Source organism: Embiotoca jacksoni, unplaced genomic scaffold, assembly GCF_022577435.1.
Source record: "Embiotoca jacksoni isolate LCO1_2020_lvr unplaced genomic scaffold, fEmbJac1.0.p SCAF_4, whole genome shotgun sequence".
Classification (NCBI taxonomy): domain Eukaryota; kingdom Metazoa; phylum Chordata; class Actinopteri; family Embiotocidae; genus Embiotoca; species Embiotoca jacksoni.
The window spans coordinates 6,197,416-6,218,604 of record NW_027185392.1 but is presented as its reverse complement, the minus strand read 5'-3'; the positions used below and the strand labels follow the sequence as shown (position 1 = coordinate 6,218,604).

Here is a 21,189-nt window from a genome sequence, read left to right as displayed (position 1 = left end):
AGGTAGAGTTGTCAGATTAAAGTTTGAGTAAGGCCTATTTGAGGTACCTGGTGTGTAAGCAGAAGTAAACCATGTATAGTCATAATCATATGATCAACAGATATACTTTATATTTTTTTCTGCGCGTCTTATATTAATTTCATTTCATTTGTATTTGCATGGTGCCAAATCAGATCATAAGTCATCTTAGAATTCCCACATGAGCGACAACTGGAAGGAAAAACTCAGTGAGCAGCCTCAGAGGTGGGCCACGAGGTGAGAAAAGAACAGCATAGAGAAACATCAAAGAATTAGCACTGGTCAGGTTTGTGGGGCCAGTGACTGCAGATCAGACAGAGACATGCAGCTCCAGAGCCAGAGAAATATGCAGAAAAAGATCCCAGTGTGGCTATGTTTGTTATAATGCAGGGATTGCTTGAGTGTTGGTTAGTTTTCAGATGGGTGCTTTCCCGTCTAACAAACTGTCACTGAAAAGCTGTTTGAATGGATGACTCATATTAGGTGACCACGTGTCAAATCTGCATCTAGCTTTAGGTGAAGGTGGCAGCTGAAAAGAGATCTCTTTATTAAAAAGGATGAATGGCTGTTGAACTGAGGGAATTACTATGTCCCGAAAAAAAATATTTTGCATGTTAAAAAAAATGGTCTGGATCTGGTGATAGCTTGGTGGAGTAAAATATGTAGATTTTTTGGGCGATAAAACTCTAATCCGAACAGAATTACTGATGGCCATGATGTCATCAAGCACCAGGTTTATACCCAAATTCAACTTGTGGGATCATTAAGTGTTCGATAGGTCCATCAAAACATCCTTTTCAAGGAAGTATAAATGTAGCCCTATCAATTTATTTCCCTAAAAGCAAATAACAAAACAAGGCACCCCATGGAAAAAGATATCACAATGAATAATTAAAATCCCACTTAATGTGAAAAATTTAAATCCTGCCTCGTCCCCAGTGCTTCAAAAACAGCTTATATTGAGCATTGTATCAAAGAATGTAACAGGGGGTGTTATTGACCAATTAGTAGAACAAGGTGTTTGCAGGGCCAATCTTCGAAATCCCTTCTTACCTCTGTAAAGCCAAAATTCAATCTCCTGTTCTGCCTGAGAGAGGAAGAGAGAGGAGTGAGACAGAGAGGGAGAGGCCAATTAAAATGCCACCCTCCTTTCCTCGGCACTCTTCATTAGTCTCACCCCACGAGTTCATCTGGTGACAAACAATACCTACACCTCCTTCTATCTGCGCACACACTCACACACACAGCTGTATTTCCTCTATTAGAATGATTCACAGGGAGGCACCCCATGGATGACATTTCTTAGAATGAGGGATGATGCCAGTCAAAAACTCCCATCAATGATACTCGTGCCAGCGCTTGTGTTTTTTAATTCATGCGTGCGGGTTTTCTCCTCTTCTCTCCCTCCGAGTGGTCGTTAAGGGAGGTGTCAGATCCTCATCTTCAGATCCCTCTTTATCACCACCTTTCTCCTCTCCACTCTCCTTCCTCCTCACTCCCTCAATGCCTGAGTCATTGATCACTATCTCCGACCTATTTGTATTCCTCCCTTAAATCCCTCTCTCAACTCGTTCTCGCTCTTTTCCTCCCCGAGGTGTATTCTGCTGTCGTGTCATCTAAGTTTAGACGACACACACGCACGTGAACACGCATCCTGTACATGAATTCAGAAGCCAAGACACAGATACTGTCTAAGTACATTTGGTTGCATTGACTTGAACTAGATATTTTAGACTGTTACGTATCTAATGGCAAGTAGTGGCTAACTGATTTGAGCAGTTACCTCATATGAACTTTCGAACGTTTCGTGCAAACTCCCACCATGTCTGTGTGAGTGTTCATTAGCGTGTCCGCTGACGGCCTGACATCATGTCAGATAAAATCCCCTGCGTTTTGCCAATTTAATGTTGTGGCAGTCCATATCTTTTCCTCCTAAAACAGACTAATTGGGTATAATTGACGACAACATGTGTTTCCAAAGACACAGTAAGGCACTTTTTGCCATTTTCATCACTTAATTCAATTTGCCGAGTCAAATAATTACTACTTTCATGTGACCTAATAAGCCATAAAGTGCTAGATCGCCTGAAGGACTGAATAGCAAGCCTGTTTAAACATCTTACCCAGGAAGAAGGTAGTTATCTTACATTTTACTGCATAGCAGGGACACATGATGGATCAATTGGACAAATTAAATGAAGAGTATAAAGGCTTTGGTTAAAGTGTTTTATCATGTCCTTATGATCACTTTGTTCTGAGCTAAAGTTGAAACAAAAATGGCATAACACAAGATGAACACACTTCAGATTTCACAGAAGGTTTTTTGGCTAAGCAGTCAATAATTTATTGTGCGGCCCCATTTAGAGTTAATCTTTAGACCTAATTAAGTATGATGCATATTTATTGCTTAAGTCAATCAAACTAAGCTCTTTCCATATCCGTTTTGTACTTTGCCAAATGCTATTACATAAGTCCTGAAGAAAGACATAAACAATGGATGAAAGATTTAAAAATCAGGGGAGAGACAAGGACATTGGAGAAAAAGGAGATTGATTTTGGTCTTTTGTTACAAGAGGCACAGAAACCCTTTCTGTTTTTTAATTTGTGGGGTGCTTTTCATTTAACTCATGCACCCCTTGATAGGAAATCGGAGGCGTTAGATTCTGTTCTTAAAATGACAAAGTTGCAGGTGGGAAAGACAAAAAAAGAAGATGACATATAGGACGGCGGAGGAGAACAGGATAATGCTTCTAGTGTTATGCAACCTGACATCTGCTTTCATTCATCCCCCTGGTCAGGACAATTATCACAGAAGTTTTACTGTTATGCTATTAGAAAGAAAAAAAGCAAAGGTTTGCGTATGAGTGGTTTTCATTTGTTCAACATATAGCACAAAAAAGACATTTGTCATGGTGTTCTTGTAGTTAATACTCTAAAAAAAGCATTTGTCAAGAAAAAAAATTATCTTAATATCTTCAGTTCAGTTTAATTAATAATTTTTGTCAGTGCTCTTGTATTTACTCCTAATAAACTTGGAGACGTGGATGTGTGCCAGCATTTGTCTTCCACTAAATGAGGCAGGTTTTGCAGTCACAGCAATCACTGAAACTCAGAATCCTTGAGGACTTGCCAAGTTTTGTGTAAGTAGCGATGCCAAAACAATCACAAGTACCTTGGATACGTAAATGCAAGTGAATAGATGATTTGGTAAAATGCCCCAATATAATAAACTACACTTACTGGAATCTGACAAGCAGGACCCGAAGTGAGACGGAGAAGGGAGGAGTAAGCAAAAGGAAGCCTGCCATTTACTGGTAAGGTGCTCTTTCTGCTCATCAAATAGAGATGCCTGACCCAGTTAAATTTGCTGGTCTAGTGTTCACATTACATGCGCAGATCTACACACAAAGCACTCGTGTAGATGAATCAAGAACTTTGACCTGGTTTTGCAGAGGAATTAAAAACCCCACACATATGTCACATTTTCTTGTTTTTCCTCTACTTGCTTTTAAATCTGTTTGTGTAGAAAATCCCACTCGCAAATAAGCTATTTCATGATTACTAATAGTTTAGCCAGGCTTAAGGCTCGGGAGAAGAAAAGAAACAGTGCAAAGGCGAGAATGACAGAATGGGGATATGGTGAAGAGGTGGTTGGTGTAAAGGGTTTTTGAAAGGCAGTGAATGCCAGCTGTCCAGATGCCTGTCTCCCATCTGTTTGAACCCCAACATCTAGCTGGCATTTCTTCCAGTGCTCACCACACACACACACACACACACGCAAGTACACACGCGCTGTCACTCTCGCACACAGAAACAAACTGGCATTGCATCTGACATGAGCAGTGTTAGGAAGCTGTGGGATTGGGCACAGAAATGAGTGCTATCACTAACCACTAATCCCAGTGTGTGTGTTTACTTTCATCACCAGGACTGTCAAGATCTCTCACATGCTACGTGGTCCCACCTCCTGCTCATCAAAATCTGTCTTATAAAGTGTCCCTTATGAACCATTTTAAAACCACTTTCAGCTTTGAGCTCCGTGTCCAGGGGACAGATTGGCTCTGTTTTATTTTTCCCAGATCTGCAGGTGTTACCGTCAGAATAACAGCAGGATGGGACTTCATAGTCCCTCAGAAGCCAGTCTTAGGGTTGTGTCATATGCTCAGTGTGAGTGTTTCTGTCCGAGAAGTGTACCCCCTTTTTGTTGCTGGCCATAGTTTGTACACACAATTCTGCCTGCTCGTCATACAGGAGTCCTTCTATAAGCTCTCTAAAAGTCAGGATGCTGAGAGTGATGCTCAGGTTGAGTTTGAGGGCAGTAACCTGCCACAATTAACCCAGTTGATTGCTTTTGATTTTGTGCTTGATTTGGTTTTGAATCATTCTGTTATCATTTATGTGGTTTTAGTGTCCTGATGTGGGTGTCTTTGAATATTATGCTGATAACCTGCAGCTTTGATGACCCATATATTGCCTATAAAACACAACCGGCCAACAAACCTCCCCTGTTGTCTGGAGAGCCGCTGGATATGGCATCTACACTGAGTCACCAAAATTAAATGCCAGGAGGTTAGGCTACTATGCAAATTAGAGAGGCTCTTAAAATCCCAGTATGCTTTACATATAGCTGAATAGAAATTCCTTCAACTCATACCTTTCTGATGAGTGGGCCCCATGTCTAAGCATTTTTGTAATTTTCCAAAACCAACTATCTGACATTCATACCCTGATTGGGGAGGTGAAAAACAAACCAGAGTTTGACCTTCTCTCTCAGCTCACTTTATTTATTTTCTATTGAATGTAGCTTTGGAATGGTTTGAAAACCACTTAAGACCTGAAACTTGTTTGAAAACGCTGGTCTACCTCAGTGAGTAATTTGTTGCCTGTGAACGTTTTGTAATCTGTGCTGTGGTTGCAGACAGAGAGTGTTTCTTGTCGGTTAGTTCTCTGACGTGTAAGATTTGAGTGTGCTGCTGCTGAACAATAAATTGCCAACTTCACATTGTCCCTTTCAAAACATGCATGTTTTTGGTGGTGTGGTTTCAAATTTCCTACAACATGGCTTGTCAGTGCAGTGCTGACAAAAATGGTTTTTGCTCACAATTGCATTGCTGCACAGTAAAATCACAAGTTTACTAAGTCAGAAATAGAGGTAACAAAAGGTTAAAGGGCTACAACATGCAAAAGCAGTTGTTTGTGGCTCAGAGTCTCACCACAAACACTTCCTACCTCTGCTGTCTGCTATGGATGTTTGGTAGCAGAATACAAATGAGAGCTTTAAACTAATATACTGCACACTTGGACACACACCTACGCTGACTCTCGCAGATACCAACACACACGTTAATAATGCATTTTGACCAAGTGCATCAGGGAGTGTATATTGAGTTACAATGCAAAGCACTCAGCTTCAAACTTAATTTAATTCTTAAATCTTTGTATCCACACATTTGCCTCTGTGTGTGTGTGTGTGTGTGTGTGTGTGTGTGTGTGTGTGTGTGTGTGTGTGTGTGTGTGTGTGTGTGTGTGTGTGTGTGTGTGTGCGCGCGCGTGTGTGTGTGTGTGTGTGTAAGATGTAGAGGATGTCATAGCAGAGGAGGCAGGGGATCAGATTAGGGATCTGTGCACATCTGTCAGCATGCAGCCATCTTCAACACCATTAGATTAGAGCTAATGAAGACACTCTATGCATGTGTCGGTATATTTGTTAGTTTAGGAGACACACGCAGGAGGAGTGAGGGTGTAAAAAGAGAGAGCGAGAGAGGGAGAGAAAGTGCCTGGAACCAATTCCCTGCTCTGACTTCAGCTGCTCAGGCCTCGTAAATCAGGAAAGGTTCCTGGGGATCGATTAAAAGCAGCATGACAAAGATTGGTAGTAGAGATGTGGCGCGTAGCCCAACACAAAGACCCAGCAGGTTGAAATATAAAGAGAACTATAAGAGTTTTGTAAATAAGCAAAATATTTGAGGGGGCAAACAGCGAGAAGTGCAACGATGGCAAGAAGAGGGGATGGGAGAGTTCAAAAGAACGAGCAGGGGTGTAGAGTTATAGAAGGAGAGAGAGCGATCTTTCCTCCATGCTGCTTCAGCCTTCCTTTCAAATTAGAACAGCCCTGTCTCCTGAGAATGTGACATTTTCACGGAGCAAGCGAGGGAGAGATGGAGGTTGAGAGAAGGGTGGGAGGAGTGGAAGACAAATGGGGAAGGGGGGCAGAGAGGGGACTGCAGGTTCTCAGAAGCGGGAAGATGGAAGAATAGAGGGAGAACCAGAAAGAAAGGTGGTAGCAGCGGAGGAGGGAGGGAAGGGGGGGGGGGGTGCAGGGTTTTACTTGGTAGTGTTAGGGATGGATGGAGAGAATGATGAGAAGGGAGGAGAGTGTGTGTGTGTGTGTGTGTGTGTGTGTGTGTGTGTGTGTGTGTGTGTGTGTGTGTGTGTGTGTGTGTATTGGGGGGGGGGGTTATTAGTCCACCCTCCAGAGGCTACTAATGCACTGACCTTCATTAACTTGCATTACTGTCGGTGTGTGTGTGGAGTGTGCAACTCTCTTTAGTTAACACTCATTACAGAGTCTTTGTTTAAAGGCCAGTAAACTAATGAAGTCATTAAATAAGTGAGGAAAATCCTGATTCAAGTATTGAAACCAGAGATTGCGGTACCTTTAAGGAGAGGAACAGCCACTGGGAGACTTGTGCACACAGCAAACAGAATAACAGACCTAAATAGCACACTGCAACAGTGTGTTGGGGACTGCCTCCATTGTCAAGCCATAGGATAAGCACTGATGAGTTCATACAGCCATCATGATAGTTCTCGCAGGAACCAGAGTTCACTTAGATATACAACAGAGACACGAGTTTTAAATCAGACAGATCAGGTTTTTATTTGTACAGGTGCAGGCTGGGGAGACATTAACCTGATACAGATAGGGTGATGGGGAGAAGTGTGTCTGTTTGTGTGTGTGTGTGTGTGTGTGTGTGTGTGTGTGTGTGTAGGGAGGGGTATTGTTTTTGTTGTTAAACATGTGTTACATGGTAACGCTTCAAATCTATCGCGTATTTATCTCATCTATCTCACCTCATGTATATCTGCTCATCTATCTCATCTATTTAAACTCATCTATCTCATCTATTTAAACTCATCTATCTCATCTATTTTGTCTCATCTATCTCATCTACTTAAGCTCATCTATCTCATCTATTTAAACATCTATCTCATCCATTTTATCTCATCTATCTCATCTATTTATCTCATCTATAGCTGCACATCTATCTTATCTATATCTGCTCATCTAATATTATCCATCTGTTCTCATCTGTCAATCATTCTCATGTCTCATCTATATATCTCATTTATCTAATCAATTTGATCGATCTATCTGCAGGCTCTCCTTGATACTCAGAAACAGCTGCGTTCTCAGATCTCCAACTTTACCTTCAATCTGGGCTTCTCTGGGAAGTTCTACCACACAGGTGAGTTCTGTTTATATGTTTTTCATTCTAACATATTACTGACAGATACACACAAAAGTTGGAAATACATTTAATATAAATATGCTTTAAAACGTTGCATCTAGACTGATGCTTTTAATCATTCATACATTTCCTTTATTCATTACAGTAAGTTTCTGTGGACACTCAAAGTGTAAATTTTCAGAGTGGAACAATTTTTGGATGATATTAATTTTCTTTATTAGATTAGAGGTCTCCTTGTGTTTTAAACAACAGTAGTCACAAGTTTCAGGTGATTTAATGTAAGAACATGTAAGTTTCACTTTTTACATTAAAACATAATTGGTTTAAAACAATGAAACTTTTTTTTTTAATTTAAAAATTGGCACCTGAGTCAATCTAGCAATTGAAAAATGATATACCACTTAACAACAACTATATACATGTTGAATTATAATTTACAAAGAAAACATCTATTGAACAGTAGTTCTTACACAGTTCTTAAGTATTTTCTGTAAAAGGTTGCACATCTAGCTCATAGTCTGTTGTCCTGCCATCATTAATAAAATGATCTCATCCTATCTTTATATTTAAACACAGTAATATTTATCCAGGCATAATTATGAGGTCATGACACAGCACTGAATCCTCAGCTGTGTTGTGGCTCCAAGGACAGATTTTATTGATATTATAGTTAATGTGTCTAAATCTGCCATCAGAGAACAAAGGTGTGGGATACACTGGAAAAGAAAAATTGAGCCGAGACTGAACATGATTATAATTAGAAGAAATCTGGTACAGAATAGAACACATTACGGCAGCATCTGTTATTACTATGGCACCACTTTTCATCACCATGGTATCAGACTACTTTATTTAGCAACACAACCTCAAGACAGCCCATTTGGTTGCTGATATTCTTCAACTCTTACACCAGCAAGAAATGATGGCAATATTTTAATGTACTCGGAATCTGCTTGTTTTTGTACATGTTTCATTCTTTGTCCTTTTGTCCTTGTGTATATGCGTGTCTTTGTGTGTGCAGGCACAGGGGAGGAGGACGAGGGTGATGATCTGCTACTGAAGTATGTAGATGAGTTCTGGTGGTTCCCCCACATGTGGAGCCACATGCAGCCTCACCTCTTCCACAACGAGTCATCACTGCTGGAGCAGATGGTCCTCAACAAGGAGTTCGCTCTGGTGAGATAGATGCACAAGCATGTACACACATATCTTGCAGCTGTCTGTTTCGTTGTTGTTTTCTTCTCGTGTGTCCTTTTAATCACACTCGTTTTCCATGATTGGGTTTTTATCCAAGGACGTCTGTTGCTGAAAGTAATTGTTATTTCGTCTCCGCTGCAGATTACAGCCACAATGTTCTGAGGTCAAAACGCAGGATCTGTTCTTGCTTTACGCAGAAGCTGGAAAATAATACACATTTATTTCACAATGCTATGTACTATGTAGCACAAAAATACACTTTACTTGCAAGGTTTTGTATCGTCCTTGTAAGTGTGACATTCCTACATTATAGGACACTGACACCAGAAAACCAGGTTTTCTGTTTTGTTTGTTACATGTTGTTAGATTTACGTTCAAATTCCACAAGCCAACGCTGTAGGTAAACTACATCTAATATAGTAAGCTAATGCAAATTAGTGACATGACATATTTTTCCAGACTGTGATGTGATTTGGGCTTATAGGAGACAAACAAACAAATGTCATATCCCTGTTGGGAGCAATGCACCTATTTTGTTAGGTACACCTGAACCCTGTTTAATGTCTCCTTGTTAATCTGAGGTCCACAAGGCTGAGTGCTTTTGTTGCTCTGTAATTTTCCTGTGTTTTTGTTGGCATGTGTGTGTGTGTGTGTGTGTGCGCGCGTACGTGCGTGCGTGCGTGCGCGTGTGTGTGTGTGTGTGTGTGTGTGTGTGTGTGTGTGTGCGTGTGTGTGTGTGTGTGTGTGTGTGCGTGTGTGTGTGTGTGTGTGTGTGTGAGAGGTTGATTTGTATGACCGTGTTGGAACGCGGTGTCACATACAATACAGCGAGGGGGGCTGGTTCATGCTGTTGAAGGTGAGCGTGAACATAAAGTGTGATCACTAACCTCTGTTGTACACACACACACACATCACTCCCTCATCCCCTGACCGCTGATGCTTAGCTTTGACAGTGTGTGTAGGTGTGTGTCAGAGCAAAGGACAACACCATCAGTCTTCGGGACGCAGCCAGCAACCATCCACCCTCGCGCTCGCACACATACACATGCTCACACAAACTATATATTTTTTAATTTCCAAGCCGAAGGCCAGCATCATATCAAACTCAACACAAAGCACGTGCTTCCGCTACAAGGTCAGACTGCGTGTGTGTTTATGTGCTACAAAGTCCTTTGTCTGTGAGTTGTAAATGTGCCATAATTTCTCTGTTTATGTGTATAACCCTCATGTACGTGTCCGCATCTGTCTCCCCGCCTTCAGGAGCACAACATCCCAGTGGACATGGGCTACGCTGTGGCCCCTCACCACTCAGGCGTCTACCCAGTGCACCTACAGCTGTACGAGGCGTGGAGACAGGTGTGGAACATCCGGGTCACCAGCACTGAAGAGTACCCCCACCTCAAACCTGCTCGCTACCGTAAGGGCTTCATCCACAACAACATAATGGTGAGGACACAAAATTATTATGTCTGAATTCATGGAACGCCTGAAAGGTGCATTAGCCTAACATCCTGCTTACACATGCAAATCGTCTGAGCCTCACACACATTCATAACTGCACTTTGATCAATTGGCATATTTCTGCACATACATGAACATTTATCAGCCTCTTCACATCTTCATGCTGGGTATTCATAATTGAACATCTTCTTTGTGCAGGTAAAGGCCAAAATAATATCCAAGGGTCTCATTTGAAACATATTCATACCATGATTATTTAATATCTCCCCTCCTGTTTGTTCCCTCCTTCTGTAAACGGAGGGAAAAGTATTCATCAGCTGTATTATACAAGTCAGATGTGGTGCCCTGTGCAGACATGTTTTATAAGATTTGTTGGCCTGGTAGATAAAGCACACGTGTGTGTTGTCTGACAAAAGGAGGTGAGGTAGGTTGGTGAGATAAAAATGATCAATATCACAACCATGTGCCTCTTCAAAGCCCTTCTGTATGTTATCATGATGCTTCCGATTCATGCAGAGGTCATGAGTCAAATCTAAAATTCACAGCACATACAAAACAAAATATTTGCTTAATTCTTCATACTGAAATTAAAACAGTAAATTATAATTTTGTACAGCAGTTAAATCAAAGTTACCTTCAATGCAGAATATTTTACCCACAAGAGTTTGTTTGGGTATGTCGTACTGCTGCTCTGTTCTTTTTAATCTTGCTTTGAAATAACTGTTTGATTGCTGTCTCCCTGTTCAAATACGTGTTTGCTAAATAGTAAATTGTGTGCTGATTGTTTCTTGTGGTCTTAAACAGGAAATCAATGATGCTGTGTGTGTTGCGTACCCTCTGTGTGTGTTCACATATGTTTGCGTGCTGTCTCCCTGTTCAAATAAGTGTTTGCTAAATAGTAAATTGTGTGCTGATTGTTTCTTGTGGTCTTAAACAGGAAATCAATGATGCTGTGTGTGTTGCGTACCCTCTGTGTGTGTACACATATATGTTTGCGTGCATGTGATATGAATTATTTGACCTTGTCTCGCCACAGCATGCCCAGTGCCACGTTAATTCAACATTTAATGGTTTCCCAATGCAGCTTAAGGGTTGAACGTGTGTGTGTGTGTGTGTGTGTGTGTGTGTGTGTGTGTGTGTGTGTGTGTGTGTGTGTGTTTGTAAATGCGGGATGTGTGTCACAGACTAAAGACTTAGCAATGAAAGCACTTTTACGCTTTAATACTCCAGTAAATAATTTATCAGTCACTGTCTGTGACTGTAACTGTCTGAACAATAGAATAAAACTTTAGCCACCCATTTCACCAAACAAGTTGTCTTCGTCCACCTCGTCTCTCCTCCTTCCCCTCTTCTTCTTCATTCATTTGTCAGTCAGGCTCTTTGTCAGTGTGCACAACTGTTCCCTTATTGACAAAAGAACCAATCACGTCTGACACCGAAATTACCAGTTCATGTTCTTCTGCCATATTTGAATCTTTAGCAAACAATTTGAACAGACAGCTCTGTCAATTTTCTAATCAGTCTGAGAAGTCAGCTTTTATTTCTTGACGTCTCGTCACAGCGTCATAAAAGACAGCCATTTAATCCTACGTGTGTCTGTACAAAAACATGCTCATTTGACAGGCTATAATGTGTCATTTTACATTATCAATGGGCAGGTTTTGAGAAGCATCAGTGAGTCACTAAATTCAATAAAATGACAAGTCACTGAACAAAGACCAACAGTTTACATGATACATCACAATGAAACAGGAAACAGGAGAAACAACAAAGAACAAACTGGCAGAAACTAACAATAAGACTTCTGTTTTTTATCAGAAAAGCTGCAGAGGAAGTAGAGACTGAAATAAAATAAAATACCCCAAAAATGTTTGTCATACTTACAATCAACACAAATGATGGATGTTCTCTGAGCGTTGCTTTTACAACTTTTGTTCCTATTGTCTGTCAAGTAAAACTAAAAGTTATCAATACGTTTTTAAATAATGGAACAAACTTCTTTTCTGTATTTCCAGTTGTAAGTTTGATTCACATTGGCAGGGAAGCAAGGACATATGCAAATCAGATACATTCAGTTGAGCTTTCCTGGTCACTCCGCTTTGTCAAGAAATGAAGGGGCTTACAGTGACTTGCTGATCGTGTTGCTTACTATAAGTCAGACTGCAGACTGAGGGAAACACCCCTCACTTCTGGGTAAAGACTCTCCAGAGACTCAGCTCAGCTCTGGTGCAAGCTGGTTCAGATGTTGAGAAAAAAGGTATGCTGAAATTACCTCTGGGAAGATCAGGTGGACCTCAAGTGTGTGGATCAGAATTATCTGGCACTGGTGGTCCCGGAGGTGCCCCTTATATGCTGCATCTAATTCACACCCACCTCCTACAGCTTCCCTCAAGACAATGCATGTACAGTATGCAAGACAGCAGACTTCACTTTACCTCGCCGCCAATGTGTTTAAATGAATTGCTACTAATGAATGTTCAGTTTGATGAAGCTCCACAGTTCATTTGTGATTTTAAAGACAGCAGTTGAAAAAAATAATCTCACTTTAAGGTCCATTTAGTAGCTGTTTTTAGTCATACCACATGATCTTCATCAGGACCGTGTGGAATCACATGGTCTTCATCAAGATCATGGGGACTGTTTGCTGATGAAAATCATGTGATATGACTGAAAGCTAAACAGCTACCCAGGAGACCTCGAGGTGACATTGCTCTGTCAAATTCCATTTAATAAACTGCAGAAAATATTGAAAAGCACATCTCTTGCTCCAAGACATTGCATGCTGCACTGACTAAATAGCAAAGGGAGGCTATACAGGGAAAACAAAATCAAAACTTAGCTCATGGAGGCGGAACATTTTTCTGAGAGGCAGTTTGCGTGGTGGGTTATGCATGTAAATTTAAATTTAAGTCACTTTGCTGATTAACTTTTAGGTTCTGATCATTTATCTCGCCTCCTGACCTCTTGTAATGTTACTGCGGGACATCGCCCACATCCTTCCCATTTTCTCTTCCTTTCACATTTTTCACTTCCAATTTTTCTTGCAATTTCTGTCTATTAATCTCTTCCTCCCCTGCCGCTCACTCCATCTTTGTTTGTTCAGAGGAGGACAGGAAGTTGTCTTAAGGCTGTAAAATTGGTGTTTGTGTGTCTCTGTCAGCAGATTGAGAGCCACCCACTGGACCCACAGTATCAGAACAAATCAGACTGAGATATGGGGTTGTGCTTTAAGTGTGTGTGTGTGTGTGTGTGTGTGTGTGTGTGTGTGTGTGTGTGTGTGTGTGTGGGTGTGTGTGGGTGTGTGTGTGTGTACACCCACACAAACATGCAAACACTTGTGTGTGTGTGTGTGTGTGTGTATATTTCTTTTTAAAATGTACTATATCAGTTTGAGCTATAGCTCTGTGGATAATTGGTTTGGTGAAATAGTGCTGAGTGTCTGTGGCTCTGGTGGCCTTCTCCTTCACTCTCTCATTCCATCTCTCTCTCTCTCTCTCTCTCTCCCACGTGTGTGTGTGAGTGTGAACAAGCGAGTCTGCAGTGTTTTATAGATAAACCAATATCTGTGCTCTCTATTTCATACAGAGAAGTGCTCCACAAGGAGTTCTCTTCTCTTCTCTTCTCTTCTCTTCTCTTCTCTTCTCTTCTCTTCTCTTCTCTTCTCTTCTCTTCTCTTCTCTTCTCTTCTCTTCTCTCCTCTCCTCTCCTCTCCTCTCCTCTTCTCTTCTCTTCTCTTCTCTTCTCTTCTCTTCTCTTCTCTTCTCTTCTCTTCTCTTCTCTTCTCTTCTCTTCTCTTCTCTTCTCTTCTTCTCATTTGATCATTTAATGAACTAATGAAAAAGCATTTAATTCATCAGCTGCTAAGCCCTCGCTCTAGCACCCTATTAGTCTTTCATGGTTGTTTATATCTTTCTGGGCGCATCATTTGAGTTCTTTTATTGCATAAATTAATTAAAATAGACATTTACATTCGCCTTAAGACTAAGTCTCATTACTTTGACAAATGCTTTGCAAATGCGGGTATTACAGTTGAGGTAAACTATGAACATAAGAACAAAAACATCTAAATCTTGGTGAAATAATTGATATAAAAACAATCTGAGAAATTGACATCTTGGACCCAGTTTTCATCAGTCCAACAGGCACAGTAAAGAACTTACAGGGCATTGTGGTGGTTTTTTTTGGGGGTGTATTTTCAGGACCAAGGGTGCCCAGTTCACCTGCTCGAGGTGGCATTAAAAGTAGTCTGTTATCATCTCTTGCAGCTTCAGTAAACAGGAGGAAAACAAACTGAACAGTGCCCCAAAAAGATGTAACTAATCACAAGTGCAAATTAATGTCTTGTGCTATCCAACTGCCTGAAAATATATGTAGTGAAGTCATCATGGCTGGACGCCTCATCCGGATGCATAGCTCAAGCACACAGGAGGCTATAACTGGTGTGTCTTTTGACACCATTAATTTGACCTGAATAAACTCTTTCCTCTGCAAATGTATTGACTTGTCATTACAGGGAAAGTGCAGGTAAAGCTAATAATATTCGATAATGACTCTTCTTTGTTGAAGTGTCAGTGAGCCAGCATGCACAAAGTCTTGGAAGTGGAACACCTAAATGGATCAGAGCCGTCATTTATGGTGTTACTGTAATTACACCTGAGCGTTTTATGTCACAAGTCAAAATACCAATTGTGAAAAAGTTCTGTTGCACTTTGCAAGAATGTAAACTGAACATCTGTAGCTATATCAATGCCATATGGTGTAAGAAACAACACTGAACAACCCTGACCTGCTTTAGCGTTATATCTGTTTTTTTTATTGTGCAGACAAGCCTGGCTCTGTAGCTCTATTTAATCTCATCATAATTTCCTTTTCACATCTGTCATCTGAATTATTTCTGTTATTTTTAGCCATCTTTGCTTTGCTTGTAGTTCTTGAAATAGGTGGGTGATCAGCACTTTAAAAAAAAAAAAACCTCAAAGAACCAGCTGCTCCGGCGATTTCCTTTTTAATCTCAAATCAGTGAATGATGGAGCTTTCATATGCCACTTAAAGGAAAACTCTATCAATCTTACACATTAGTAATGTGTGTGTGCAGGTCTTCTATTTCTGATCATGTGGGGAAAAAAAGGCAAAGTGTGAAGCCCTTTGGGGGAAGTTTGAGACATTTCCTTAACTGACATCACTTGAAGACCATTAGTTTGAAAATGAACATTCAATAGGACCAATGTGCTGTTTAAAAGAAGTGAGGTTACAAGACCTAGTCTGTATCTTGCTCTTTATCACTGCTTGAGGCTCTTGTCTCAAGGCTACATTGGCATCCACTAGCGAGGCACAAACAAATCTCCAATCAAACTGTCTGGGGTCAAGTTGAATTGTGATTAGTATAGTCAGCAGGTCAAGCAAGACTAAAGTATGGAATGAATGAAACAAATCTTTTTAAACTCGTCATCTTGAGTCTTTCAGTGTTATAACCAAATATCTCTCGTTTCTTCTCATGAATGCATATTTTGGGGCCTGTTAATCATACTTTTCTTGGTTGAACTATTTTTCCAGTTTAAACAGAAGACGTAAAAGACATTAACTGCTCCTTTTTTCATTGCATGTCTCTATATGTGTGTGTGTGTGTGTGTGTGTGTCTAGGTGCTGCCTCGTCAGACGTGTGGCTTATTTACTCACACCATCTACTATAAGGAATACCCTGGTGGACCTAAAGAACTGGACAAAAGCATCAATGGGGGAGAACTGTTCCTCACTGTGCTACTCAACCCGGTGAGTCAAAGGAAGCGCGCGCACACACACACACACACACACACACACACACACACACACACACACACACACACAATCAAACACACACAAATGTGCAAAGCGAGAAACTAAGAAGACTGTTTTATTTTGATTTTTGCAGCTTTAAGAGGCACTAACAGGGTTTCCTGCTCTCACTCTAAAAGTCACTTCCTCACTGTCTGGTTCATTCTTTTTTATTTTGCTGTGTGTGTCTCTGTCTGTCTCTTCCTGTCAGGGTCTGCTTCTCACTGTGGAGCTGTGTTCCTCTCCCCACTTTAAATTAGGTCTCACCACAGGGGGGTTGCTGTCTCACACACACACACACACACACACACACACACACACACACACACACACACACACACACACACACACACACACACACACACATCCTTCCCCACTCACTTGCTCCTGCTGTGTATGTCAGCTCAACTCGATTCTGCTTTGAATTAAGGAACAGAATTAGGTTTTGGTGGCAGTTAAGTTGTTCATCCACGTGCACGTGCTCACAAGGGCATGCACACACACAGTCACTGAAAGTCACAGGGAGTGTACCCCAAACAATCTCTTTTGCTCTCGCTCTTTCTCCACCTCAAACCACACGTGCACAAACACAGTACGATGCTCATAGACCAGGAGTAGGCTGTATGGAAGTGTCAGTCGGTGGCGTGCTGAACTAGAGGAGCTGTCAGAACTCACCGAACATCACAGGGCCAGGTGCAGCTTCGTACTAAAACCCAATCATGCTCTTTCTTCTGTCTCTGCATCACTTTGTCTTTCTTTCTTTTTGTTTTCATTTTATTTATTTATTACTTCCTTTCTTTTTGTCTTCTTTTCTCAACATCTTTCCTTTATATATTTTCATTTGTTTTTGTTTCATTTCTCCTTTGTTAATTTTTTAATGTCTTTTTTTTTCTCTTCCATTCTTTAATTTAGTCCAAAAAAAAAAAGATTTCTTTTCTTCAGCCTGTCGCCTGCATCACAGCATGTCAGTGCATCCTTGTATCTTCTTTTGAGCAGAAGGTTTTGACTGTTTCAAAAGGATAATAATACATGACATTTGCATAGAAATGCTGTGGTTGTTGCTCTGCTTTGAAATGACACTTGGTGTAACTAAAAAAAAAAAAAAATCAATTTACATCTAGTTTTACAGAACTTCTATAATTGCGCTGTATCAGGTAAGTTCTTTCTAGAAAAATAATCTCTTTTCTTTTTCCAGAATCTCTGGAAAATAAGTGTTTTGCATTTGCCAGAGCAATAATAATAGTTTCTCTAATAATAGAGAAAGAACTATGTGGTTGGCACGGAGCGAAAACGAGAGAGAGAGCGTATTTTTCGGTCTAACGGCAGTGTGATTAGAGAGGCTGCCTGTTATGTATTGTTAAAGTGAGACCAATTGTATGAATAAAGGAAGTCTCTGGGGAAAGTGTACCAGAAGAAAGTCACCTGTGGCCACGCACAGCCCTTTTGAGCGTGCTCTATTGAATGGATAATTATATGGTGTGATAAATATGTGGCCTCAAGCAAAACTCTAGTAGTTAGCATGAACAGCACAAGCCAACAGCTGAAGCCATTAACTTCTGAAACAACTTAATAACACTGTGAGATGAGTTTGAATACTTTTTTGCCCTTGGTTGAGAATTATAACAATGCTAAAACTAATGCTATTACTACTACTATTAAAAATTATTATGACAATAATAACTAGAAAATCCCTATGCCAATGCAGCTGCTGAACGTTTGATTTTATTTTATTTGAGAGGGGCAGAAGTTAGAGCATGTGACATCATGCGTGACATCACCCACTGTAAACTGAAAGATGGTCAGAAACAGAGATGAAGAAAAAAAATGCTAATAACATCATATGATTAATACAAATACAATAAAACATTAAAATGGTTAGGAGTAAAATTGAAAAATACCCCAATTTAAAAGCCAGGTTAAAAGATTAATTTTTAGTTGTTAAAAACAATATATATATTTTTTATTTTCTAACATTGGAAAAGGATGTTTCACAGAAAGTAGCCTTACTGCTTTTCTTACGGCAAACTGAGGAGCAGAGAGTACTTACTGTGATATGAATTGAAAGGCCGTTGCTGATTTAGGAAGGTCTCAGGTTATGTAAGGCTCTGTAGACACAAAAAAGTATTTTGAAATTGATTCTCAAAGATACAGGCAGTGATGCAATGATAACCAAAGTAAAGACCTCCTTGAATGCCTTATAAAAAAAAGAAAATGGAAAGGTTCCTGCTCCATTTTTTATTACAGAGATAATATGAGAAAATATCCCCTACTATTTACAGTAATGGAAGAATGGAGTTTATAAAAAGTACTGACATGGCCAGTTTGAACAGAATTAAAATCTGAAGTGAGGTTGATCTACATAAAACAACTGTTTCTGTACAAATACAGGCTTCTGCTTTTTGGTTCCTGAAATCAGCCAAAAGGACATGAATTAAAATTCAAATGGGATTTATTGCCAAATATGCTTTCACATACAATGTATTTTTGTTGGTGTATTGGTCCATAACAATCACAAACTAAAAGTAAGAACAAAATGAGTAATTATGTAAAGTGACAAAAAAATTACAACGGTATGTGCAATATAAGATTATAGATTTCACTTTAATATGATGCGCAGTGTCTCTGAGTGGGACAGAGTGTGGGTCAGCCGGGGTCCAGGACCTTGTTGATGAGGCCAGCTGCTTTCGGAAAGAAACTGTTCTTGTGGCGTACGGTTTGGTCAAGATAGACCTCTGCCTCTTGCCAGAGGGGAGTGATTGAAGAAGTTTATGTCCGTGGTAGGAGGGGTCAGTCTATGTCCCGGAGGGACTGCAGGTTGCAGCCAATCACCCTCTCAGCAGAGTGAATGATGCACTGCAGGCTGCCCTTGTCCTTGGCACTGGCAGCAGATGGTGATGCAAGAGGTGAGGATGGAATCGGTAATGGCAGAAGTGCACTAGTGTTGCCATTGGCAGGTTGAACATCTTCAACTGCAGCAGGAAGTCTGTTGTGCCTACTTTGTAAAGGAGCTGATGTTTTGGGGCCCCAGGAGAGGGTGGTGCCCATGTAAGCAATCGGACTCCACAGTGTCGAGGAGGAAGTCACACAGGGCAATGGAGGCGGGAGTAAAGGGAAGATCCTCAGATGTTCATTAGACAGAGTAATCCAAAATAAACTATCCTGTTGCATCTACTGAACACTCCGATTTAAAGTGTGAATGGCACTCAGGAAGCCATAGCTTATATATTCTGCTTTTTTTCCAATATCCCTAAAATGTTGACAAGAAAATTTCAGTCAAGATCTGTTCAGGGATTTAAAAACACAGCCCAATACCTGACTTGGAAGTACCACTTGAGAATAAAAAGCATTGGTAGTGGAAGTTAGAATATTTAAATATCGGCTCGCCAGACCTCCTGATAGGACTTACATTGTAAGCTTACATTCATGTCTTAACAAAGCCCAACAATAATAATTATGGGGTAGCCTCTTTCTTACATAATTCCCCAGTGGACATGGGAATGCAGAGCTCATGATGTACTAATGGTGATTAAAGTATATAGTATATTAGCATATTAGCCCTGCTAATGGCAGCAGCAACATGACATGCTGTGGTTTTAAGTGCAGCTATTGTGATATAAATTATAGTAATGCTCATTATAATGGTATTATTGTAAAGTTATAATAGCATCATACAAAAATAAGGATTCATGAGAATATAGAATATAAATAAATCAAGCTTTAAAGTATAAGAAGCAACATTACATTAAAATAAATAGATTGATTGTGCCTTGAATAGATTTGACAATAATATAACTCACATATTCTCTTCCATCAATACATGTCATCATATTTTCAATTTACCTCACTGTCATCATGTTGTGACCAAACTGTGTGTTCCTGAGTCGGTGACTGCTGTGTGTGTCTGTGTGTTACATTTATGTAGCTTTGTCTGTATAGTTGCTTAAAGGACCAATGTTTTTGCTCACATCACAGTGATGTCATCTCAGCATAAGCTCAACAAACCAAGAGGGATGTGTCTCCACCCTTGCTGTTTCTTTCTTTGTCTCTCTCTGGCTGTGACACACACACACACACACACACACACACACACACACACACACACACACACACACACACACACACAGATATATGTAAGGGTTTGAAATTCTTCTCGAGAGCCAGAAACACACCAAGGCTAATTACATTTATTTCTCCTTTGTCTCACTCTCATTTTCTCCCTCTCTTAATCAGTGTAATAAGTGATGAAACTCTCCTCTTGTTGTATCACTAAATGAAGAGACCTATTAAATATAAAAGCAATTTCAGCACTAAATGAGAGCCATCTGCCATGACCTATGTCCACACACACACACACACACACACACACACACACACACACACACACACACACACACACACACACACACACGCACTCACACACACACACACACACACACACACACACACACACACACACACACACACACACACACATATACAAGCACATACACAGACTGGTGATTTGCTTTCACTTCTCACTGTTTCCATTTGCAGTTGCAAAAGCTTAATTAGTGTATGCACTTTGTGCACGTGATCAATAATGTTCTGTAGCCTACTGCTTTACTCCCTCGGGGGTTTCCCATTGTTTGATGATCTGCACATTTGTAACATTGCCACTTCCTGTTCAATGACTTTAAATCACATTTGGCCTTTGATGGCAGTTTACTACTGACAACAACCAACTTAATGGATGTGAGCGCGTGCGCATGTGCATGTGCATGTCTTGTATGCGTGTGTTCACACATGTGTCTAACTGGGTGTGGATACTTTTACATCATTGCGGGCTGCATCAACGATCGCTGAGCTCAACTCTCACGTACAGTACACACTGCACTCGACAATTGATTGGACTCTGCAAACAGCCAATAGGGCACAAGTCATTCCCCAATAAATGGGCAGAGAGATGGTGAGAGAGAAGGGAGAGAGAGAAAGAGAGAGTGGGTGGGTGGGGGTGGGGAGCAGGGTGAGAAGGTGGCAGACAGATTGAGATTTGATTTTCAGGTCACGGCATCTTGTGTCACTTGAGAATCCAGACACATACAGGGAGAAAGTGATGCACGTATAGGCCCTCACACACACACACACACACACACACACACACACACACACACACACACACACACACACACACACACACACACACACACAAACAGACACACAGATTCCTTTGTTTGTGTGTCCAAAACAGCAA

General features: G+C 40.6%; 1 protein-coding gene across 3 annotated transcripts in view; it reads left to right on the top strand.

The window, feature by feature from the left end:
- Positions 1–21,189, top strand: part of ndst3 (N-deacetylase/N-sulfotransferase (heparan glucosaminyl) 3) — a 42,381-nt gene that overhangs the window by 5,440 nt on the left and 15,752 nt on the right. For all 3 annotated transcript variants that reach the window (XM_069167737.1, XM_069167739.1, XM_069167738.1), the window contains exons 3-6: positions 7,400–7,487; positions 8,512–8,666; positions 9,948–10,133; positions 15,789–15,917. In XM_069167737.1, the coding sequence (XP_069023838.1) occupies positions 7,400–7,487; positions 8,512–8,666; positions 9,948–10,133; positions 15,789–15,917 (558 nt within the window). The remainder of the gene's footprint in view (positions 1–7,399; positions 7,488–8,511; positions 8,667–9,947; positions 10,134–15,788; positions 15,918–21,189) is intronic.